At 38.7% G+C, this 25,613-nt stretch overlaps 1 protein-coding gene and 1 long non-coding RNA gene across 2 annotated transcripts in view; one reads left to right on the top strand and one right to left on the bottom strand.

The window, feature by feature from the left end:
* Positions 1–2,312: 2,312 nt before the first annotated feature.
* emx2 (empty spiracles homeobox 2) lies at positions 2,313–9,325 on the top strand. The gene is made up of 3 exons (XM_026939458.3): positions 2,313–3,608; positions 5,120–5,304; positions 8,105–9,325. Exons 1-3 carry the CDS (start codon positions 3,152–3,154, stop codon positions 8,270–8,272), a joined length of 810 nt encoding a protein of 269 aa, XP_026795259.1. The 5' UTR covers positions 2,313–3,151; the 3' UTR covers positions 8,273–9,325.
* A 4,632-nt stretch (positions 9,326–13,957) lies between these two features.
* The window catches only part of LOC113542125 (uncharacterized), a 114,910-nt gene continuing 103,254 nt past the window's right edge, over positions 13,958–25,613 (bottom strand). The window contains exon 4 of the long non-coding RNA XR_004577792.2: positions 13,958–15,010. This is a non-coding gene — a long non-coding RNA (uncharacterized LOC113542125). The remainder of the gene's footprint in view (positions 15,011–25,613) is intronic.

Genomic DNA, 25,613 nt, shown 5'->3' on the forward strand with positions numbered 1-25,613 from the left:
GATGCTTTAAAAAAAAAAAAAAAAAAAAAAAACTCTAAAATATTAATTTAAGGTATGAAAAACTCCTCACATCATAACAAGATTAGGCAAGAAGATAGCCCTTACAGCTTAATATTTTATCAGCTCTTTTAAAAAGCACTCCATTGTGTACCAAATATAAGTGCTATGACAACGAAGCCATGTGACAAACCAATCCTTTTCTCCTCTTTTTAAAAAAAACATTTGAATTTTAGGCAAAACTCTAAACCTGTGTTTTATATCAGGGTGTTTTTTTCTTGCCTATTTTCATACTTGTTTTCATATTTGAAACACTTTAGGGACTTTAAAAAGTGTTGGAAGGCGCAGTCCTGCTGTGATGCACTTTGGAAAATGTCTCGTTTTCTTGGCCAGATTTTAACTAGTGCAGGTTCAGTAACATCATCCATCATCCTTTTAGAGCTACTTTTTAAACCATCATTAGCTAACAGGTGTCTCTTAGCATGAGAACTAGCTTGGCAATACAAATATGACTTCTAATCCAAACACTCGAGAAAATTGCACGAGTCTGAGCCGCATTTCTGACTGCCAGGGCTTTTTTTCCCCCCACTCTACCCGTTCGTCAGGGGAACTGAATTTCGGGAAGGATGAGGTGAAAACTTCTGCATTTATATGAAATAAAGTAACCTTACCTCCAAACACAGCTGAAAAAACGCTGCACTCTAAAACCCTCACCTACCCGGACAGCTTCTCTGAACTGAAGCGCAGTGACACAACCCTGTGCCCAAACTGCTGGGCCATGAATTTTCCCTCTTGGAAGAATAAAGTTGGTGTTTTTGGGCGTAAACTAGAGACTACTGTAGCTTAGTTTTTTTCCCCGTTTTTTTTTCTTTTCAAAAATGCAATTCATAAACACGCCTACAGGCGGCGTCCTTATACTTTTTTTCCCCTTAACTCTCACATGCCACTGAATCGTCTTCAGCAGTTTAACGTCAATCATGAGCCAGTGGGGAAAAACAACAACAACAAAGAAAACTCTAAACAAAAACAAACAGAATAAATGTCCTAGTATTGCATGTATATAAAAACTTATAACAAAAACAAAATACACTGATGGCTACTACTGCAACTACAAATAATAATAATAATAATAATAATAATAGGCAGTAAAGAAAATGCAAATTCATGGCATATAAACTGCGTCCTCTCACATATTCCTAAATAAAAAGAGTCAGAAGCTCAGGAACACAGCAGTGGCTTAAAGTTTCCTAAAACGCTTCATAAAAACATTGTGCTTGAAAAACAGATTGAAAGTAAGCACTGACTACAGCTGAGCTTATTGAAATAATATTTGCTTGCATGAGGAATATATCGACGATAAACTGATATTTATAAGCGCAGAAACAAAGTGTATTTCTGTCCAAATCCAAAAACATAAAATAAAAAAAATAATACAACATTTAATACTGCTACTAACACTGAGGGTTTATTACAGCGCAGCAGCAATAATAATAATAATAATAATAATAATAATAATAATGATAATAATATCACGCATGTACATGGAAATGTAGAATAATTAAGGTGGTTTTTCTACTTTGCGTTCAGTGTGAAATGCATTGCTTTATACAGTAATTTATATGCTTGGATTAAGCTAAAACACCTGAGAGGTGGGACAAAATTTAAAAAAAAAGGAAATTACTTTCTTTATAAACAGCACGCGCGTCTTAATTCTCTTCAGACTGTACTGTATTATACATATGGGTTATAATAAAACTTTAAATGATCAGCTTTAATTTTAAAATCGGGAATGTCTGAAAATAGTCAAGCTTCTTTAGAAGATGCTTAAACGGTTCCGAATATGTCCGAACTATAAATGTGCAAACAACAACAATAACAACAACAAACAACAACAGTGGATTCATTCATTCATTCATTCATTCGCGCTTTATCCTGCTCGGGATGGAGTCGGGAACACTGGGCGCGTAGCAGCGCTACATCCTGGATGGGAATCCACTCCATCGCATCATTATTATATCATCCACCTACCATTGATAATAATACTAATATTAATAATAATAATAATAATAATAATCCCACTGTGTATCACAGACGCACCTTCATTTCTCGTAAATGGAGTTAAGAGTTAATAAGTCGTAATGTTCAGAATGTGACTCAGCCTTATGGGTCAGTTAATGAGCGCTTATAGAGCGTAATGGGCCTCTTAACAAACGGAGCTGAAAATCTCGCCTGTGTCTAATAAATGAGCCTCATCCCCCATCCTCCTGACCAATAGAGAGAGAGAGAGAGAGAGAGAGAGGGAGAGAGAGAGAGAGAGAGAGAGAGAGAGAGAGAGACTCTAAACTTAACTCATCACATCGGAAAAAATGAAAACGCGGAGGGTCGCAAAGCAAACGCCGGAGAGGCCGCAGAGAGTCAAAACCTCGCTCATCTGATTAATTCAGGAATACCTCCATCTCGATTGTAGCTTTGTGTTGCTCTGTTTATCGATTATTGTAATTCACCAGCACTTTTTTTTTTTTTTTAAAGCAAATCATTGTTGTGCAAAAGCAAAACTATAACGCAAAACATTTTTAAAAACGTCCTTTGGCCTGCCAGACAATTAAAAGTAACGGCAGAGGTACCTCCGAGTCTCTGCAACGGGATCAGCGCGGGCATCTCTCCGGTTCCGGTGGAGGTGTGCATGAGGGGTGAAGGGGGGGCGAATCCGTTCCGTTCCTCTTGAATCCGCCTCTCTCTCCGTTATCCGCTCGGTGAGAGTATCCACGCGCTTTAGAGACTCTTCTTCCGTCCTCGGACCCTTTAAGGCAAACAGCAGCGAGGACCAATCACCGAGCCATCACGGCGGCTCCGGAGAAGAGGAAGCTGTTTACAGGAGCTCGGGTGCTAATTAGGCTGAACAGAATCTCCGCCACAACTCGGCCAGGAACCGGTTCGCGTGCGTCCATGGAGCGCGCGGAGAAGCAAAGCGCGTCCGCCGTCGCCATGTGTGCATTTTGTACAGAGTTCTGAAAATCTTTTCGCTTCCCAAATCGACACTCTGTAACTTATTTATTCCTGGCTCAACTTTTTGGTGGAGTATTTTTCCCTCCTGATCAACGGACTTCACGTTAACTGTGAGAGGCGGAAATATTTTTTCCGGTTTTTAAGCACCATGTTTCAGCCCACACCGAAGAGATGTTTCACTATAGAGTCTTTGGTAGCGAAGGATAATAATCCTCCTCCTCCTCCTGTTCTACCGGCGTCCAGATCCGAGGAGCCCACGCGACCCACGGCGGCGGCGGCGCTCAGCTACGCCGGTGCGAGCCACGTGAGCCCGTTTCTGAATGGCTTCACCGCCGGCACGAGGGGCGTCTACTCCAGCGCGGACCTTGTATTCGCCGAGGCCATGTCGCACGCGCCCAGCTCGGCCGTGCCCGTTCACCCGGTCGTTCCCGCTCCCGCTCCTCATCCGCCGCCGCCTCCGCCGCCGCCGCACGCGCTCGCCGCTCACCACGCGCTTACCTCCTCGCACGGGCCGCACGCGCTCTTTGCCAGCCAGCAAAGGGACCCCGCAACTTTTTACCCGTGGTTAATACACAGATACAGATACCTGGGGCACAGATTTCAAGGTAATTTTAAAAACTAAGCATTTATTATTATTATTATTATTATTATTACTTTAGCTTTAGCTATCGTTCCAGTATTTTATTCTTTTTTTTCTTTTTTAAATTTGACTTGTGGCAGATCGAAAAAATATTTTGCATGTCTAACGTTTTGAAAATTCCTAATTTATTTACATACAGAAAACGCAACAACGAATCTGAAAACGAACACAACGAAAATATAGTTTTAAATGCACTTTTTGTATATTGTACATTTGACGTTTTTAAAATTAAACCTTTTTGATCATTTGTGCCAGTCAGATAAACTGAAAGTGAAATAGTTTCCAAGCTGAATTTCGGTATTGTGCTTCAGCAGTAATGGTTACAATTACAGGCCTGCAGAAGGAAAACAAAACTACAGCAAATTTAATTGATTAGACATCATTTAATCTAATTGTCCACAATATAAACAGACCTACTAATTAAAGAAAAGCTAAACAATATAATAAAATTAAAATAATATAGTGCAAATTACAAGAGAAATAGAAAAGTCTCTTTCATTTGGTCTAATATTATGACGGCAGAAGTAATCTATGTATTATTTCTTCTGAAATAAACTGAGAGGCCATCCATCCTGTCCTCTCCTGTCCTCTTCTGTCTCTCCTAAACAAAGACGTAATGAAGTATGTCTATGGGACCTGGGGTTGTTCAGTGTTAACGCAGTGGCACCGAAACATGGAAAATAAACACACAGTGCTGCATTTATCCAGTCCAGGCCATGAATGGGCTAAAACACGCACAAAGCAGCGCTAGGACGAGCTCCATTATGAATTAAAGTGTTCTTTTTTTATATAGCCTGTATGTGTGTATTTTTAGGTCACTAGTCTATATGTTGCAAGATCAGGTTTTTTTATTTTTTTATTTTTTTTTTACAGTTTAATTTATGATGACTGTTGTAGTTAAATGATTGCTGTGTACCTGATCATATTTTTGTTATGATGTTGCATTTTGTCTCAGACTTTTCTTAAAATGTTTTAGATTAGAAATGTCTCGTAATTGCTGTACTACTAGGCTAATTAATCATTTCATGAGCAACTAATAGGTAACTAATAACTCGAAAACCCTGTAGTCTTTTGTAATTACTCAAAATCTTAAATAATGATTAAAATTACGATTTTAGTGCTAGTTTTAATTTATGATTTGGCGTATGGATAAATTCAGACTATAGAAAATTCGGGGCCCTGTATTGAGAAATGTGAAAGCTATGGGATGAAGAGGGGAAGAAAAATAATTAAACATGGACATATCCATAAAAATATTTGCATTTAAAACAAATTTGCATCGACTGCACAGTGCACGTGATGCCACTAATTTCCTGTGTTACATTTTATTCATTTACTGTCAGCTCGAGTGTTTTGGAGTGTGAATACAGAGGCCTGTATGGCGGTCTAACAGTGATGCTAGTTTATAAAAGTAATAAAGATAATAATATAGTGTTTATGTGCAGGAAACGATCATTTTTTCGCGCATTATTGCAGGAAACGACACGAGTCCGGAGAGTTTCCTTTTGCACAACGCGCTCGCCAGGAAGCCCAAACGGATCCGCACGGCGTTTTCTCCGTCGCAGCTGCTCCGGCTCGAGCACGCGTTTGAAAAAAACCACTACGTGGTGGGAGCAGAGCGGAAGCAGCTCGCGCACAGCCTCAGCCTCACAGAAACTCAGGTAGGACCACATCTACCTGTCTCTGAGATACACGTGCATGACAAAAAGTGCGCTTGTTTCTGTATGATTTCATGCATAATAGCAGCGATTACAGGCTAAGCCTTAGCTAGACGTGCATGACAAAGTGCGCATGCATTGCACTAAATTTGTTAGTAACTTCTGTAAGTCTGAAATGCATGCACGTGCGCCTTCTTAATCATAACTCACTGTGAAAGATCTGTTTTAAGTGTGCTTTCTTGTGATGTTTTTTTAATCAAATTGCATGTCGAAGCGATTCTGCATATTTTTAACACTGCGTGAGTTTTCTAGGTGTGCGGTTTTATCTAACCTGTAAGAGCCTGAACTTAGAAAAACAGAATTAACGTTTGATTGCTTGTTATAAAAAAAAAAGTTTCTACGTGGCCTAAATTATCCAAGGGTTAAGATTTCTCATGACAACAAGCTACTTGCTCCTTTATTATAACGATATAATTATATTTACAAATTTTTGCACCCCCCCCCCCCCCCCCCCCATTCCATTATGACTAGTCAAATACACAGTTATTATTCAGTTATTAATTAATGTGTAAATGATGTGGTGAATTAGGAATGCAAATGTACAACTAATTAACGCCTCAAACATGAGACTATTTGCTTATGTCATTGTCTGAAGTGGCTCGCGGTTGAATTCGTGCTGACCCGTAAAAAAATGACTTTTATTTAGGCTGAAAATGAAAGTTTGGATAGGATCAGGATTAAATGTACTGTGTAAGCTCGATTTAACTCCTCATATATTAACTCCTTATAGAAACTGTCTGGCACTTATCCGGTGAACCAGTTTAAAGGGGACACTTCAGAGAAAGAGGCGCCATATTTAGAGTCGTATTTGTGTTTATATGGCTCGGTGGCTGTATTGTGCCCGGTGTGAGCACAGATCCCCTTTTCTAAACGAGGCCAAGAGGGAGAAATGGACTATAGGAGCCACTTCAATGCTTCAATTAGCGTCCTGAAAAAGCGCATTAAATGCACCTCGCTGGCCAAAGCTCGCTCTGCGGCTGATATGAAGGATAAAAGATGACGAATTAAAGCTCACGGGCCAAACGAGTGAACAATATGCAATAGAAAAGTTTTTCCTTCCTTCTATGCTCATTCAATATCCTGGCTCAATAACCTATACACCTCGAATGCAGAAATCCCTCAGTGAATGACAGTGGCACACTCACTGTGGACAAACGTGTGAAAAAGAAATGTGGTGCTTGGTAATGGATTTTTTTTTTTTTTGCACTGTTACAGTTAGTGCACTAAACACCACTACAGTGCTCATTCTCTGAAGCGCATTCTCACTGGCCAAATGTGCAAAAATAAATGCATGAAACAGGCTTAAGTGTGGAACTGTAGCATCATGTATGCTGGTGTGTTTACACTGTTACATGCATCACTCTGAGAACAGCAGTGACACTGACTTTATCCTAAACCGCGCAATTCCTTTGATTTGTTTTATTTATACACTTTGAGAAAAGGGCTAATCATCTCTGTATACACTTTTGTATCTTTAGTATGCATCGTTTACCTCAAAATATGGCTCTAAAAGCTACATTACGACATTATTTTATGCACCTTAAATCATTTTGAAAGGTATAGCCACATTTCCAGGTAAAACTTAGCTACATATTAAAGGTAGAAAAGATAAACGTCTCGCCTTAGCAACAAGAGAAAGTGTAAATTTTAGCACTCACGTTTTCTGAGTGTAGCAGAACCTCGACTTTTATTATTGACTATCCGTCCTGCATTTTCATATTTTATTTTTGTCCTGTAAGTTGTGCAAGAGACGCAGAAATCCAGTGGAAACCACAGTGCACAGGCTAACAGACTTTTACTGTTTTTATTTATTAATGTTTTGAGTATATGTAATCATATATATTACATGGTGTACTGCTAGGCTATATAGTACACTGTACTCCGTGAATGATGTTGAGTTACACACACTGACTGTACACTTGGTCATAATGCACGAAACGTTTCTGATAAATGGTTGATTGATTTTTTTAATGACTCTACTGGATTTTATATTGTATATATGTATATTCTATAGAAATTATATATATATATATATATATATATATATATATATATATATATATATATATATATATAATTTCTATAGAATATACACCTAGGTGGTTTTACATGTACATTACATAGGTGTTGTACATTTAATTACATTTTTAGTATAGTGGTCCTTAGGGTCCAATTATTTACGTTAAATTATTTTTAAAGGTTTCCAGGAAGAAGATACACACTAAAGGTACAAAACACTTCCTCTTGCTGGTCCCATACCTTCATTTCTGAGGGGACACTTACAGAAGCATTATTTCTTTTCTGAATTTTAATCCACGTTGTTTACAAATTGCTCTATAAGTACAGTTAAGGTGGAGACTCGAGCTCTAGTCAGAAACGCAAAGATCCAGCGGAAGCAACTTTTTTTGTCCGTTTTTAAGTACCCTTTGGAGTATATTTAGACTGTGGTGTTGTGTCTCGTCAGGAAAGAGATCGCTGAATCAAATGAAGACTCGCTATTTAGACTGCACTCTCGGATAGAGTGACTGTGTGCCTTTTTTTCTTGTATAAGGCTATTCATCTTCTTCCAGACCCGTCACTGATACTGAAGCTGAGAGGCCAGCTTGCTTTTTCTTTTTCTTTTTCTTTTCTTTGTCAGTGCAAAAAAAAAAAAAAAAAAAACTACCAGGAGAATGTTTATGATTTTTCCATGCACTTTGTGTTATTTATTTATTTCTTTTTTTTCCCTTCTGCTTCTCGACAGGTCAAAGTTTGGTTTCAGAACAGAAGAACGAAATTTAAGCGGCAGAAACTGGAGGAGGAAGGCTCGGACTCGCAACAGAAAAAGAAAGGCACGCATCACGTGAACCGGTGGCGGCTCGCGACAAAACAGGCGAGTCCCGAGGAAATAGACGTCACGTCGGACGATTAAAAAGAAACAACCCAAATACATAACTAACTAACTAAATAAAAGACTCGAGGTGTTTTTGAAGCCTGGGAAGCACGACGTGGAGTGAAAAGTGTGACACGGATAAAGGACGCCGTGAAAGACAGAAAAAGAGAGCAAAGCCAATTTCTCCTCTTCGGATCTCGGGAGCTCGAGGGTGAGAAAATCCTACCGCTGTCACCACGAGGAAACTGTCAATACTGTTTTCCACGTTGCCAAGGCAACATGATTGACAGGTAGTACATGGCCACGCCCCCCGTCCCACCTCATCAGCTCCTAATGCGCATAGGACATTTGCACTTCTGAGAATATTTTTCTTCAAAACTACCAAAATACATTTTTTTTTGCAAAACATTAATTGCATGATAAAGAGCAATGATTTTTTTTTCTCGGGGGGCGCAGCTGAATTTAATTTAACCCTTCTTGCAAAGTAACTTTATTCGGATTCTCTTTTTCAATCTGGGAAATGTCATGTGTGTGTTTTTTGTTTTGCTTCTTTTCTTAAAAAAGAACAGTGTGCAGTCTTTGAATTTATAATTATCGTGTCCAAGTGGTTGTGAAAACGATATGAAGTAGCAATGCTGCGTTAAAGTGTTTTTTTAATAAGTAAAAAAAAAAATGAACGAAAAATGATGAACACAGAACATTTACTCACAATTAAAAAAAAAAAAAAAAAAGGTCAGTGACATTGCTTGAAATTTTTAGCTTTACCATGACGCCCTAATTTTGGTAAAAATCTCTCACTCCATTTCCCACAAAAAAACTAAAATAATAATAATAATAATAATAATAATAATAATAATAATTGACGGTCGCCAAGCAGCAAAAACTTCAAAAGCACTGAGCGTATATATTCCATGTACAGAGATACTTAAAGATGCTAATGTTTCTGTTAGAAAATTCTCTTTTACCAGAATGTAAATAATTTGTGTTTTTGTGTTAAGTTTGCTACAATTTTAACACAAAAATATACTTCCAAGAAGTATATAATTGTCAATATTTTGTCAATAAAGTTTTATCATGTTGCTCAGAATAAAACAGCAGCCAGCCTCGGCGAGTTTGTGAGCAGAAGCTGAAGCTCAAATCATTTCTCCTCCATCAGTGTGGACGATCCCGACATCACAACATCACTTTTAGAATAGGACTAAATGGTTTAGTCCTATTCTAAATAATTAATAATAATTTAATTTTACAAAATAAATAATCAGATTTCTGTTTCATTAAAACTTAAACAAGACAGTAAAGCTAATTATACAGTTACACCGATTTTTTTTTTTAATTATTTTTTTTAAAATATTGAGTAGTCTCTGATTATAGTCAGAGATATATGTATTTATGTTAAATATATGATTATATACGGAGTAACAGGCTATATTATCATACATGTTTAAAATGTATGATCAAATATAATAGGTTTATGATGAGCATAGCTGCATATTGATACTCAGCCCAACATGCGGGGGAATAATTGTCATAAGATTTCTTATCCAGTAAAGTCGGGAAACAAAACCAAGCACAAAATGGATGCTGTTGCTAGTTAGCTACTTTAGCGGACCAAGTGCTTCTTCTTCTTGTTGTTGTTTTTTTTTCCTTCTTTGCATCGTTTTTTTCCTCTCGGCCTGATAGACGGCATTAATCAGTTTTATTTCCACGGACAGAAAAAGCAGCGTCTGGTCCGTTCAGGCCACAAAGAGTCCTTACAAGCTTTTGTGAAAGTGCAAATCAGTTTAGGCAATTATCATACGAGTAATATGAAGGGGAAGGGAGGAGGGATGCGTTGCCCAGTGGTCCACTTTAATCTGTTAATCCGCGGATCCAAAGGGGGCCTGGTTGGACATAATTTACTACAATCTGACTGCCCCGCACAAGGCGATAAGCGGAAAGCTGCAATGTGCCTCAAAACTGGGAGCTTTGTTTTTAAAATCGTGCCATTTTTGGAGCAATGCATTATTTGTTTGCATGCATCCAGGTCTAATAATTTCTTGCTGGGAATCTCTGACATTAATGTCAAATGTACACAATATTATACAGACTTTTTTTTATTATTATTTTGGAAACTTGGCGCAAGACATTTTTGCACAAGTCACTAGTCTATGGAAGAGGATATTTGATGGCCTGTGAACTATAACGGCAATAAAAAAAAAAAAAAATCTTCAGAGAAGCTTTGGACACCCCCCCCCCCAACTCCCTTAAAAGCTTTATTACAAACCCAGCTTTGAAATAGAGGGATTAGGAGGCTGAAAGGGGGGTCCCACAATGGCTGCAAGAAAAGGTTTCATGCTAATGAGGTTAATGCCCTTTTGTATCTCTGGACTGCACAACTTCATTACTCCTATCTGGAGGAGCTCAGTCCACTCGAGCTCCCCCCGCCTCCCAAAAAAAAAAAAAAAAGAGAGAAGAAGGATTTCATAGCCGTCCTGTTCAAACTAGATAATTATATCTTTTCAAGTTGGCACTGAGATAAAGACAAAGTGCCTTGATCCGCTGCAAACAAATTTGGCGCACCATAGCGGCTTATTTTATTTTATTTATTTATTTATTTATTTTGCACAGCCAGTTTCAGTGCATCAAGTGTTTTACATTTAACAATGGGTAATTAGTTTAAATAATAAAATACAAATGAGGAAGAGAGAGATATATATAGCGAGCCATGTCTTACGAGATCACAAGAGAAAAGTTTTACAGATTTTTTTTCCCTGTATTTTGTATTTTTGAAACGAAAACTGAGGAAAGATGCATTTTATGAAGCACATGCCAAAACGTTTAAAAATATTATTTTTATTGTCAAAATTTTATTGTCTGACTTTATTCGTTCTTACTGTATAAATGGAGAATTACGAATAAGCTAATATGATCTAATATACTTACAACAGGAAACATAAGAACGGCCTTATGATAATGATTTATCAGTTCTGAAGGACTCTTATGGTCACCAGCAGATGTTTTATAGGATGTGTCACAACTGCACTTATTGATTTATCATTTGTGAATTATATCATAAGACCATTCTTATTTTTCCACTAATACATCATATTGCCTAACCACTCATTCCTACTTTCCAGTTCTATTCTAATTAATTAATACCATGATCTCGTCATAGGTTCTCCATTTATAAATCAATTGGGTCATAATTATCCCTACTTCTCCATTGAGTATTCTACTATTCTAGACTGATCTATTCATCCGCATCCCAGAAACAGTGAAAGGTGGATTATGAGCTCGGCCTAACGCGCTATGAATAAATATCCTTTCCTCAACAAGCCTGCTGGGCCGGTGACCCCGTGACCCGCTTACCTAACCTCACAGTGCGTTAACACGTCGGAGGAGGAACATTAACTGCAATGCCACGCTTATGGAGTAAAAGAGCGATCAATCACCAAGGTTCCGGCCAGCCTGGCTTCATGCAATGCACAACTAGCGCTCCAATAGCACAAACACTACAGAGAGAGAGAGAGAGAGAGAGAGAGAGAGAGAGAGAGAGAGAGAGATGTAAACCCTGCGCCCTTCCTTGCGCGAGTGATGCTCCCTAATTGGCCGTCATTTAAAAACAGCCTCCTATCAAATAACCCCAGTGACCCAAAACCTCTAATCGGCAATTACTAGCTTTAATTACATCCGCTCATCCGGCTGAATGGCACTTTTACCAGGACGCAGGACGCGCTCAGCGCGCAGGATAAAGCCACGCATTGACTCACAGCACCTGTAAACACTGCATAACTGCAAATATGGAGATAAAAAAACATGCTGGCATTAAAACCCGGCGCTCCAAAATGACACTGCGGTATTTTGACAAATTGAGAATGTGTATCCCATAAATCAGACCTTTGTAGGAGATGCATCGCACTTTTAACTCCACTAAATTATTCGTATTTTGTGCGCTTTATAAAGTCTGAGTAAACCCGAAAATAAATATTTAACTAAATATGTGTACTTACACGAGTATTTAGGTAGAAACACCACTGTGTTGCATGTTTATTCATACCAGATTAAGTTTTTCCAAGTGGCTGTTCATGTAATATTGAATTAATTTAATTTTACTTGGATACTTATGGACATTATGGAGGTGAGATGAAGGAAACCTTACAGTTAAACTGCTCACGTTACTATACCCCGTTTTTAATGATTGTTTTTTTTTGCCTTCAGTATACTACACGACACTCTTTTAAAAGAACAAACATACAAAAAATGGCTATATATATTCTGTTTTTTGTGACAAACTCTCTTCATAGATCGGTTTTAATAATATTAGCAAATGATACATTGACCTGCTACTGTAGTGTTTATGGCTTTTAAAGTGTTTTAAATTTTTTTAGTGTTTAAAATTGTAAGCAGATACCGTGTTCCACTGAAAATCATGATCTTGGGTTTCATGCCCATCATCTCATGATCTTACAGTATTTAGACCTGAAATCAGATGTCTCGATGCTGGGTGTTTTACAGAATAATATATCAAGATATATCTACTGTCCACTTTCCCACTGTTACACAGTAATTTTTTTATTGCTCAGTTTTCATGTGATATATACATTAGTGGAAAAAAGGACAAATGTCACTTTAAAAGTAGAATCAACAACAACAACAACAAAAAAACTTTTAGTATTCCCTGATTCTCAAGGCGAAAACTAAATATCTATAATCATCTATATGCTACAGCTCGGATATTAACATTTAAGGCGAAGTTAGATGCCACAGCTAGCCTATGTTATATCAGCATAAATTCATTAGCTGTCAAAAATGACAAATATCATTATAAAAGTGACTTAATCTTGCAGTAAAGTGTAAAATTATAAATATATGAAATTTATGATCGCGTGCAAGTAAACAAAAAGGTAAAAAGGGTTTATTGCATTAAATATATTTTTCAATTATTTTTTACTACGTGTAATATCGATTGATTGATTGTTCAGTTTAGTGCACTCAACAGTAGGATCCGTTTCTGTAATGAAGCACAAGTTCCAAAGCAAAGATTAGCCTGTATACAGTAAACTCTGCGTTACAGCTGTTCAGTACAGCTGTTCAGTACAGGCTGCTCATAAAGCACACAACTCAAGGCCACTTTTATTTCTTTTAATTCCCCTTCCTCTATTTCTCAACTGTAAAACGAGTCTTTTTTAATTAGTGTTTAATGAATTAGTGTTTACTTGTTTCCCCTCGAGCAGGCAGTGTGTGTGCGTTTTCTCAGTGTATTTCTTTGCTTGCACATATGTTTTCGGCTTCCCTGAAAATAAGGATTCCGTCTCAGAGGGGTTTTTCCCTTTAAATAAACAGTAATTCAATTAAAGGAGCAGAAGAAAGCAGCGGCTCACAGGCACAATGCTGATCGACAACAATCTTGCTTATTTCCGCTTCAGCAGCTGCTCTAAAAACCTTCAAATGTTACCTTTACTAATAAACATGAAAGGCTAACGAGAAATTAACACCCAACCGTCCAACAAACATATTAAAATAATACAGCAAATGGATTTTTTTCTTCCAACAATACTCCACATTACTTATATATATATATATATATATATATATATATATATATATATATATATATATATATATATATGAGAATGTTTTTTTCTCCCCATTCTTTCTATTATTTTTGCTAACTTCTGATTTCAGGGTTTTTATTTATTTAAAAAAAAAAAAAAAAAAAAAAAAAACTTCAGAAATTTCCAGAAATTGAAGTTTTCCCAAAGTTTTAAAACAACTTCTCCAGCTCATAAAAAGCTTAATAAAGAGCTGCTTATTCGGATCATTTGTTTATAATGAAAAGTTCAAACTCCGGTAGAGCAGTGGGTTCTTGAGACTGGAACCAAGAACCATCTAAACTGATCATCTAAACTAACTGGCTCTTGAAACCTGTGAAGACACATGAACATTGGAAATGTACATTTCTGTAATGATCCATGTAATCCATTTGATTCTCCATCTAATGATACCTCTCTATCTAATGATATCCCACGTGATGCTCCATTTAATTAATGTAATGCTCCTCTGAGTGTTGCATCTGATGGTCCATCTAATTTATTAACAGGTTTTCCATCTAATTGTTTATCTGATGCTCTGACTAATGCTTAGTTCAATACTATAGCAAAACTATGTAAATAATCAGCATTTACCAGAAGTTTTTCCATTTAGCACTGCCAAAAACCAGGTTAAGCAATTCTAACAAGAGACATCTCCAAGCGATTAGTTTGTTTCACCATGTGCTTTCATCAGGTTACCCCCCCTTTTTTTTTAAATGAATATTTATTACAGCCAAAGAACACCAGCATTAGTATGCTGTATAGCCTATATACAGGACAAAAACTGGGAGAAAGTGAAGCTTTATTATGAGCAGGATTTAAAAGTTAAAAATACTTGATATTTGGAAATACTACAGTGTCTGACTGTAGTTTTTGTTGTGGTGATATACAACAGGTTGTTTGTGTTAAAAAAAAAAAAACCCAAAAAACTGTAATCAGGAAGAAAAGCCATTTCGATATACTGAAAAAATTAAAGGATACGGAGGTACTTCACAACAAATTGAGCAACCAAAAAAGGCCCAGGCTATAAACACACATTCACTAAATACACACACACACACACACACACACACACACATACACAAATCTTTTTGGGTCATTTTCACTTTTCCAACAAAAACTCCAATTTTACTCAAGAGGACCAGCCACATGTTCCCACAAGGTCAAAATGGTCAGATATTCCTCTCCTTCTGGGGCCTTTTGGTCCCTGCCAAGAGATACACACACACAGTCGCACACACACTACACAGAGAATGGTTTACAAGAGTGTGTTTACATAAAATGGAGATTGATCAACCTAAGTGGACAGCTAAGGCAAATTGTGATTTTTCTGAAAATGTTATTGTTTTAAGAAAACTAATGAGACAAAATGAGAGGACTGCATCTGTTTGGCTAGGATATCCAATACTTTGGAAAAGATTTTGACTTAAAATCTCTTAAAATGTTCTATGTTAGCAGCCGTTTTCATTATTATACTGGTCATTCAAAATCTTTAAAAAAAATTTTTCTAGTCTGGCAGTTTGGTATTAGTTTTACCTACCACGGTTTAAGTCAAGGTGAAACGCTTAAGAGACGGATTCTTAAATAACATCATTTGTATAAAAAAAAGCAAATACACTTATTAAACCCTTTTTCAAAACAAATGTAGCCTAACTTTGGAAGCTAACATCTGAAGCTCTCTAATGTCATTGCTATCAAGGGGTGTAGTTAGGTCAAGTTAATGAAATGACATTGTTGTCAGGAGGCGTGGCCATGTCAATGAGATCGAGCGATATTAATACCAACGACATGCTGTCTAGGCAACCAAAGCAGTGGCCCCACAGCAAACACTTCTGAACCAGCGCATTAACTTTTACTATAAAAGTTTATATAAAATTATAAAATTTTATAATATGGGAACATTCACCTAACTAAGCATGGATCAAACCAACTGCTAGCCAACTTGTACATGCTTAAGCAGAAAAATTTAGAGGCCTGAAGAGTTCTTTGGTTGTTCCCCTGTGGGGGAAACATTAAAGCAAGGGTCCAGTCTTATCTGCAAAGTCCTGGTGTGGCTGCTGGTTTATGTTTCAACCAATCAGGAGCAGCAAGAATTCACTAAATATTATAAAAATTATTCCGTCTTCATAATCACTGACTCCATCTTTAACCAGATCTGAAATCTGAGATCTATCCTTTTATACCACTGAGCTGTGGAATGCTTGATTAATTTTCTATAACAGCAGCTCTGGCAGTAGTATGTATTAATGCACTCGTTCTAACACAGTTTCTTTCTGTAGTAACAACTTAGGTTTCTGTATGGAGATGTTTATTTAACATTTTATGGAAGGAGTCTCCAGTGTCTGTTTTGTAACAGCCAGAGGGAAAGCTGTATGGAAGTTTTCCACTATGGGAAATCTTCAGGAATTTGTGCTTTGTGGTTTCTCGGTAATTTTACAAGCTGCATATTTTCATCTTATTAACTTCACAAGAGGAAAAAAAGAGTCTGGTGATGAAGCAATTGTTTATAACTGCTACAACAGTGATAACAGAATACTAAGATAGTGATAACAGAAACTAACTTCTTTCATTGATGTTCCACATTAAACAGAACTATAAATGGATAAAGTGCTACTATTTTTTAATAATTGTAATTGTTGACAAATTGCTGTGGTATAAGAACACTTCAGGAGGTGCTGTTAATCAACTTAACGTTGGTAACAGTGACTCCACTTCTACTTCATGTCTATTATTTTCGGCAGACCCCAAGCATTTTACTTCTTACATACAACATGCTAGCAAAGGTATTATAAAGTGAGACATGCATATTAATGGATACATTAACAACAGAGGTCAACAGAAGAAGAAGCAGTCATACTAACAAACATACAAGCATATATGCATCACGATACAAGTGGTGCAACAGAACCAAAGTGTGGTTTGGTTATATTCCATTTATCACTGTCTTTTGCAATGTTAAAAAATATGCATCTCCCATTTTTTTTTATCATCACAGTTACGTCATAGATCTTTATCGGATTGCACACCAGCACCACTAAGTTTGTGAAATCCAGTACAGCCATCAGTTACAAAACCTGCAACCTGACATTTTTGATTTATTGGTGAGGCTAGATAGTCTGGCAGTTCAACATGCTTGAAGAAGAAACCAAACCAGTTATACAAATAGCTAACAAAAATGCAGATATTTTTGTGGTCCATCACTCTGAGAGGAATATGACGATATTTAATAAAGCCTGACCCATTTACTACAAAGTGCCTCCAAAACACTCGCCTGAAACGAAAGACAAGCCAAAGGAAACTGTACACATCGCCACACCAGTTTCAACATTAAGACCTCAGAGTTTAATAGCACACTGAGGTTTAGATGAGAGGATTAATTTCCTCTACAGACTGCCGAGAAAACACAAGCAATACCTTACATGCTTATGAAATTAAAGACAGTAATCAGCTGAGCCAGTTAGCACTGAGAATCCTCGTTAGCCAATAATAGTGAAGCAGTGCAAGCCAATTAGAGGTCAAAGCTCTGTCAGTACAAAGTTGGGAGCATGTACGGCATTACACAGAGCTGCTGATGTGACATGGCGGTTATATTTTAATAAGGCGGAGCTATCAGTTAATATGTTGGGGCCATGAGATTTAGAAATACTTAACTCGTGGCAAATATTTTAAAACAAATGAGAGAGACTGGACTGAATTAGACCATTCTGGTGCCAGGAACCTGAGCACAGACTGAGGACTGATAATATTATGCGTCACTTCAACCTTGAAATGATGCATCACTTGCGATAAGGATATATCATTATATATCCACGTCACCTTAAGCGAATTTTCACACCAAATCGACTTTTCCCTCCATCCTGGCCAAAAAACGAACTGGAGGCTACATGTTAAGCATGAGGTTCCACAACATATTAAGTCGTGGACTCAGGTTACACAATTTGTGGCCACAACATGAGTCATGACCGTGAGATACTTAGTTTGTGGCCTTGAAATATTAAATGGAGGCTTCGCTATATTAATTCATGGTCACACCTTATTAAAAAATAACCCTCAGTGGCTCTGTAATATAAATAATAGAGAGAGATTATTTTCATGGTGCAGATTTCTATTATTTCTGTGTATTCCTGTTAAATCCAATCATCATTGAAATGTAGCAGTGTTTATAAAGTAAAGCCTCCTATAAATTTAGCATACTTTTTTTTTGGGTGTCAGTCTGGACCTGTTTTAACTTGGACTGCAAAGAATTGTAATAAACCATTCAGGGTATTAAAAATATGTTTTTCAGGTTTTAATGGCTGCATCAAGAAAGTACAGACTTTTCTGCTTCCAAGAATTCGGTAAGAAATTTTAGAAGAGTGAGCAGAAGCTTGCTGAATCTAACAGCGCTGGTTGTTTTGTCTCACAAAGCGAGGAGAGAGCAAATCAGGCCAATTCACACAAGGGTGTGTGTGCGTGTGCGTGTGTAAGCAAGGGAAAGGGAGAGAGAAAAAGAGAGAAAAGTGTGTGTGTAGCTCCTCTTTTCTACTGTCCAGTCACTTGCTGTCCTTTTAGGGGACTCCAGAGGCTAGTTAGAAGGTGTCTCGTTCTCACCACGAATCTAATTAGATCCCTGACTGAGGCCTTAACATTTCCTTGAAGAGAGAGAGAGAGAACGCTGTTCAAAACGGGGAGAAAAGGTGCTAAAACACCATCTCTCTTTCCTTTCCTCACTCTCCTCCACCCTCACCCCATCCCGCCAGCCCCCTCGGAAGAAAAACAAAGAGCGGCGAGCTAATGAAGTTGGTAATTAAGGAGCTTCTGTCAGGCACAATAGGTAATTAGACATTCGCTTCCCTCGGGTGCTGGCAGTCCAGTCTCATCAGTGCTTGGGATGACCAAGCATGCTAGCCTTTCAGACCCCTCTGAAAAGGGAGAGGAGCGCTAATTTTCACCTCCTCCTGACCTGGACCTGCTGTATCTCCTCAGGCTCAGAGTGCACACATTCCCACATTCAGCATCATGGTTCACTCTGATTGCTAAAGTCTGTTACGAAATACACACCAGGCACTTAAGAAAAGAGACGTGGTCAGACCACGTGGTTAGAATAAACATGCATGCCGTGTCAGGTTCTATATACTGGAACTGATACCAGATATTAGATATAAATGCAATCATTTCTTCCTTGGCATGGTGATTTGCATAACCTCATATTGGCTTGTATGTAAGGGCAAAATAATCACAATAATTATTGTTATGAAAAGCTCATAAACAGCTCCATGAACATCTTTCACCTTTTCAAGCCACTCTGTTGTTGCATGTCTATAAAACCCCATAAAATGAGTAAAACGCTGTGAAATGAGTGTGTATGTGCCGCTCTCAGCATTCTGAGGGAAGCCATTCTAATTATCACGTTTCCTTTAGATTGCTCGACCGTGGTGGAGATAGAGAGAGTTCACTTGGCCTCAATTAAGCATATTTATCTCTGATTATCCGACGGTGAGATTTCTGTGCGGGCGAAGAGATTATTCTAAAGAGGCGGCGATACGCGGGAGGAGCGAAATGTTCAGACGAAGTGACATCTTTCAGCCGGAGAAGAAAGGGGAAATGAAAGAAATGGAAATTGAATCAGGATGAGACACAGTTTAAACTCCCTTCTGTGTTTCTCCATACCGGTGTAAACATAACGAATAGCTTTAATTTTTCCCTAAATGGAGAATAACATTGCATCTGAATAAACATTTTTCCACAGACAATAAACAAAGAATTTAAAGGAGATTTTTAAAGAGGCTCAGAATCTTTAATTTGACACTTAAATATTCTTCAAATATGTAAAATATTCAAATATTATGTCTTCTGATATTATTGCGTTTCCCCATCACTGTCCCTGGAATCCTTAAAGAACCCTTGAGGAACCCTTCCTCTAGTGTAACCAGTGATGGCTGGTTCTGAATGGGAGGAGTAAAAATCCTACTACCCATCAGTAACTCTGTGTTACTATTATAAAAGCATTACAGTTTAGCCTTATATGGGGAAGCCATTATGTATACATATAGGAACATGCTCAGTGAAGGACAGACAGGCAACATCATTCATGCTATTTTTTCCTAATTTTCATGTCCGTAATATGCTGTGTCTCTTGTGAAAGGCAAGAATAGTACAGAGAAAATATTTGCTTGCGGTATCGCTTCTTCATACTGTTCTGTGTATTATTACTTACGACTGGTAAAATTCCACAAAAGTAAGTAAAATACTACTAAACTACTAAAATATATATATGACCATGTTTGGATCAATGCCAAAATGTAATCAGCTCATCTGGAGGCAGCAAAGAAAAAACCTACAGTTAACCACTTATTTTGCACTAACAAGAATTTTCTACTGACGGACATATAAACACACCAATGGCAAAATTCTTAGCCAGAAATTTGACCTTGAGTTCCTGAACATCAATGAGTACATTTGACCTTGCTGTGACCTTGACCCTATTTGGCTCAATTCCAAAAGCTAATCAGTTCATCTGCTGGTTACAATTCCATACAAATCCTACAAACACGCAACCACTCGTTCTCGAGACACTGCGCTAACGAGAATCTCTGACGGACGCACAGTCAACCCGGAAACATAATGCCTCCACCATCTAGAGGCATAGTAATCCACTTTAAGCAATCTGTTAATGGCAAATAAGACAATATATATAACATTTTATATGCATTTTCCCATGTAGTTGTATATGTACTACATTTTGCATACCAGTCCCAATATTCACAATGGCAAAGCCCAGGTTTTGTAATTTCCTGCTCTAACACGGTTCTCTCTAAACTAAATTCTCTAAAAGTATTAAAAAAGATCAAAAATATGTTCAATAGAATGCTCACTTGACCATTTAAAAGTGAACGTTCTCTCAGTACTACACCCCAGAACTCCATGCCAATCTCTCACATACTGTATGTGTCATGGATCTGGTGCTTGACTGGGCCCCTTTGATCTGTGGGTTCATTTTGACATTCCTGGTAACCATTTACACTGTTTAGACGGGACGTGCCCCGCTGCAGGGCACAACACCTGGGATTTGAACCGCTGACCTCATGGCCAAAGCTCAGGGATCAGCGCGGACAGACAGAATCTGTGCTCTTCATATCCTGTTTGGCCCCCGGCTTTGCCGGAGCATGTAGTCAGCCCTGGAGACATGTCACCTGTGCCCAGGTAATAGCAGCCATAACATGGGAAAGGGAAAAGGTCAGAGGAAGAAGAGCACAGCTGTGTCCACAAATGGAAAAGGCTTACAGGCCACAATGTCATTTTAAGGCATTATGTTCCTCGGCTATCCAAGAAATTCTGGCTGATAATATTGGATCATTTGCTCGCATACAGTAATGACGTGTGTTTCAACTGCAGAAAGTTTTTCGAGACACAAGGAATGGTTTCAGGAATTCAGGACATCTGTGGGAACTGGTTCTCAAAGTGGGGTCTGGGGACCCCCAGGAATTACAATTTTTTACATTGAACTAAATTTGCAAAAATGGAATCACAACCCACTATTTTCTGATTTAATGTATGTATAAGTAATAATTATTAGCCTGTTTGACTGGCCACTGGAACTGAGTGTGTTGGGGGTGGGGGTGTTGTGGAATTTATTTTACAGTTGTAGTGGTTCCTAGAGCAATTTTTCTCAAGAAACAACACAAAAAAAGTTAGGTTACCCATGTAACCATATTCTGTGAACTCCGGATAACTGCCAGAGGCAGTGTTTCAACATCTGGATACCTTCCTTGTGCTCATGTGCACACATGTTGAGACCTTTAACACAAAGTCTTGTGGTGACCATATGACACTATAAAATGCCATTAGTAATGGCTGACGTTCCCTTTGGAACCTTCTCGTCCAGTTTGGGTTAATTTCCGAGTGATTATCCAGAGTTCATAGAACATGGTTACATGTCTTCTACCTAATGTTCTAGTTTCACCCTCCTAAACAGAGGTGGTATTTCACCTGGGATAACCTATACCACTAGGTTATGAGGAGCTGACTCACCCACAGACTGATTGGAAGGGTGGTTTGATATCATCATCACACTCACTCCACTGGAATTCAACAATGATCTTATAAGATCAGGAGACGTGCACGGTAACTGCAACACAGGTCAGTGGCATGCCTCTTTGTAGAGCCCATGAGAATGAAAAGTGTCTGTGTGAATTGGCCTTCATGATAGTACTGTACTTCTAGGCGATGGTGATGACCCCTCACCCGGTAGCCCAGAGGTCTGCTTAGAAAGACATCATGCCAGATGAAATAGTTGGTTTATGACCAATTAGCTGTTGTGTGACTCAAATTAGGTTTAAGACCTAATTCACATGAGGTAGGAACTCTCTGGTCACTGAGGAACCACCTGGTCATCAGTGCTTGCAGCACAAGCTCATCAGCAAAGCATGCAGCTCTCCCAGCCCTTTGCTGAGGCAATAGCCAAAAAAGCAGTCTACAATGATGTTCCTTCCAGACAAGCATCCTCCAAGGAACTCCTACACAAGGGGGAGATCCCACTTCCGACACCTAGGGAGAATGGTAGATAAAGGGTGTCTAGAAACACTGTTTTTAATTTTAAGCTTAATTTTAATACGAAGTCTGCAAGGTCACATGCTAGGGTTCCATCACTCCTGAAGCACAATGACATAGCCATCAGTCTGCCCACCAGACAACCCCATATAGCCTGGCCAGTGGTACCACACGTTTCTGCTCGTCTGTGACAAGACAAGGGTTCGGCTGTGTGTTTCAACAAGAACAGTAGTAGAAACCTGGGTTACATTTGCCCTTTCAAGGCCTCGAGTAGACCATCGCTGTCTGACTGCCAAATGCTTAGCATAGACAGAGTAGGCCACTAGGTCCATCATGAACCACTGTGCCTCAATCCCAGAAGGTCACTAGGGTGAACCATACACGGTGTTGACAAAAAAGTGCACTTGGGTGAATTTCTGAGGTCTCCTGCCACATTTCGGGCGCTTCCTCGACGGGACCCCCTTGCGCCCCCTTGCACCGACCTGGTGGGTAAGTCACTCTCCATGAGGCTAATCATTGGTGAGCCCACTTGTGGAGTTAAGCGCTGTATAGATTAATCCAATAGCTCATAGCTGATTGAAGAACTTTGAAATTAGCAGCTTTGGAGGACAGATTCACCTGTACCTCTGACCAGACTCACAAGCTGTAACATAGATAGCCTGAAAAAAGGCGAGAAGTTGGAAAAGGAACGTCAGCCATTTCTGATGTCATTTATAGTGTCATATGGTCACCATGTGACTGTGTTGAGTTAAAAAAAAAAAAAAAGTGCAACAATTTTTCCTGCTTTTGTTTTTCCACACAGGGCACATCCTTGAGTCAAAGCAAGTGTAGTGTAGCTTATTTAAAAGTTACATTAAGGCTAGGATCATGTTCACACAACAAAGTAAAACAAAAAGGAACACTTTTAATCTTAGGCTGAATGTTCAGTACGGTGCAGTAGTTGCCAGATGCTAAAATGATACCATAAATGTTACATTACTTCCATCAGTTCTCTGTGTTTGTGTGTGTATATACATATACATATTATACATACACACACATTCATTAATTTCTGGATCTCTTCACTTCCTCAGAAGTTTCTGGAACCGCTTAAGAAATGTGCTTTTCTTTGATACATGACCTTTGATACATGTGGTTCTATATGTTCTTGAAAAAACATGCACAATGTGGCTTCTCGCTGTACCCCGCCCTTAAATCACATTTTGATAAGCTCGGCTGACGAGCTTCTCCTCAGGAAGAAATAAATGAGTCATTCTGAGCTCAGCGTGCTTTCCAAAACAAAGGCTGAAAAGGAGGCTGGAATTTTTGGAACGTTGTCTGTTTCCCAGCAGGTGCCTGTCAGCTCCCTAACAGATGTTCGACATACTGCTTCCTCCTCCTGCATTAGTCGATGCCAAAGTGCCACAAGTGAGTGAGCGAGCCAGTGAGCCAGGGCGGCCCTCATCCCTCAACGTCCGGCCTCGACCCAGCGCCTCTCAGCGCCACCACCACGGGGGAGATAAAGAGCCTTGGACTGCCTGCTTGAAGGAATCCTAAATAGGAGCGGCTGTAAATCAGGCTCCCATGGCCCTATGGGTAGCAATTATCTTTTTTCGCACTAATAAATCCCCTCCCCATCGCTGATAAGGTGGTGCTCTTTCTGAACCACAGAGAGGAAAGAAAACAAAAGTGTGCGTTTAATGAGGGAGGAAGAGTTGGACAGGGTAGTGGGCTTTTTTTTGGTTCAGTTTCTCGGTTCACTGGAGGCCGTTCAGCATCTTTAGAGCTCCTTCTAATATGCTTTTGTTCTTGGTTAATTTATATCTATTGCACACACAAGACTTAAGAGCCCGTTATTCACTGCAGGTGCAAAAAGTCTTTGAAAGCGTGAATTTTGATACGGATCCTCCTCAGACTTTTCTGATACCTATGATAATGAAGCACCATATAAACTCTTAGTAACGCTCAGTGCTGGAGTAGCTCTGTGGAGACTTAACCTGTTAGCTTGGTGAGAGATGAGAGGAGACTACTGATCAGATATGAAGGTTCTATGATTATATCTTTCAGGTTGATATGTTCTTGGATGTTAAGCTGCGTTTTGCAGCAGGAGCTGGTGTTAGACTACTGATATCTACATTCAGAGCCAAAACAGTTTTTTTAGCCAAGCAAAATTCACACACAAGGCAGATGCTTGCACTGACAGACATGTAATCTTTGCCTTTCTATATGCAAACGACGCAAGTTGAGCAGAACTCCCCACCTGCCCATGCCATGATAAGGATGATGTCATATAATTTATCATAGGAATAGAACACCTGGGGGTGTGTTGTTATAGAAAAACAATCAACAACGGGGTGGGATGATGTGGCCCAATTGAAGTGGCGTTACATGACAAACAAAACCTCTGACTGTTACAAAGTGCTTACACTGGAGAGTCCATCCATAAATGGAAGAATACTCTACCATATGAGCAAACAATTACAAAAAATAAACAGTGCGGTGTTGCCAAGTCTGTGATTTTCCAGCCAAATTAGGCTAATGTTGCCTGTGCGTCCAAGTTGAGGTTTGGCTGATATGATAAAACAAGGTGGAGGTTTTTAACGCAAACAGTAAATATTCCAATGTCCACAGTGTTAAAATTTTGCATCATTTTTTTTTGTTTCTTGACTAAATAAAGCTCTGTGTACATGATATAGAAACGTCGGAATTATTGATAGTCCAAGACCAAATGCACTACCTAAGTCATTGAGATAAACTCCTCTATCAGACGCATGACAAATGATGTGCTTCTTATAAAAGCATTGCGCTACTTTAATATGACCTAATTAACAATTTCATGCAATGATTAATGGATAACTATTCTTAATCTCTTCCTTATTGTTGCAGATCTCCGAGTGTAAAGCAAGACCAGGTGTGTTTGCCAGTACAAACCACAGAGAACAAACATCAATTAAAACGAAAAGGATGGAAAAAAAAACAGCGCCCTAACAAAATCTGCTCTCCTGCTTTTTCACAACTTCTTAGGTTGGGCCCTTGTTCTTAGTGAAGACTTAAGTTTAACCTCATTAGGAGAGCACACACTAGATACATAATTATTCCTGAGAGGATCAGCCTCACTAATACAAATTAGAGTGATAATGAAGCCACTGAGACTGGCCATTGCTGCTCCCTGAACATCACCCAGGGTGAACTATTATCTAGAATTAGAGCGTTTGTTTACGTTGTGCGCTAAAAGCCTTTTGCCATTTATAAAAGTAGTCCAGGTTGCGCAGTTTAATATAAGTGGGCTTAGGGGACAGTTT

Source organism: Pangasianodon hypophthalmus, chromosome 3 (genome assembly GCF_027358585.1).
Source record: "Pangasianodon hypophthalmus isolate fPanHyp1 chromosome 3, fPanHyp1.pri, whole genome shotgun sequence".
Classification (NCBI taxonomy): Eukaryota; Metazoa; Chordata; class Actinopteri; order Siluriformes; family Pangasiidae; genus Pangasianodon; species Pangasianodon hypophthalmus.

Bases quoted from the DNA above. Each gene is read 5' to 3' on its own strand.
- emx2 (XM_026939458.3), top strand. From the start codon at position 3,152: ATGTTTCAGCCCACACCGAAGAGATGTTTCACTATAGAGTCTTTGGTA. The intron at 3,609-5,119 runs GTAATTTTAAAA...GCATTATTGCAG, and splicing joins CCTGGGGCACAGATTTCAAG to GAAACGACACGAGTCCGGAG. The intron at 5,305-8,104 runs GTAGGACCACAT...GCTTCTCGACAG, and splicing joins TCAGCCTCACAGAAACTCAG to GTCAAAGTTTGGTTTCAGAA.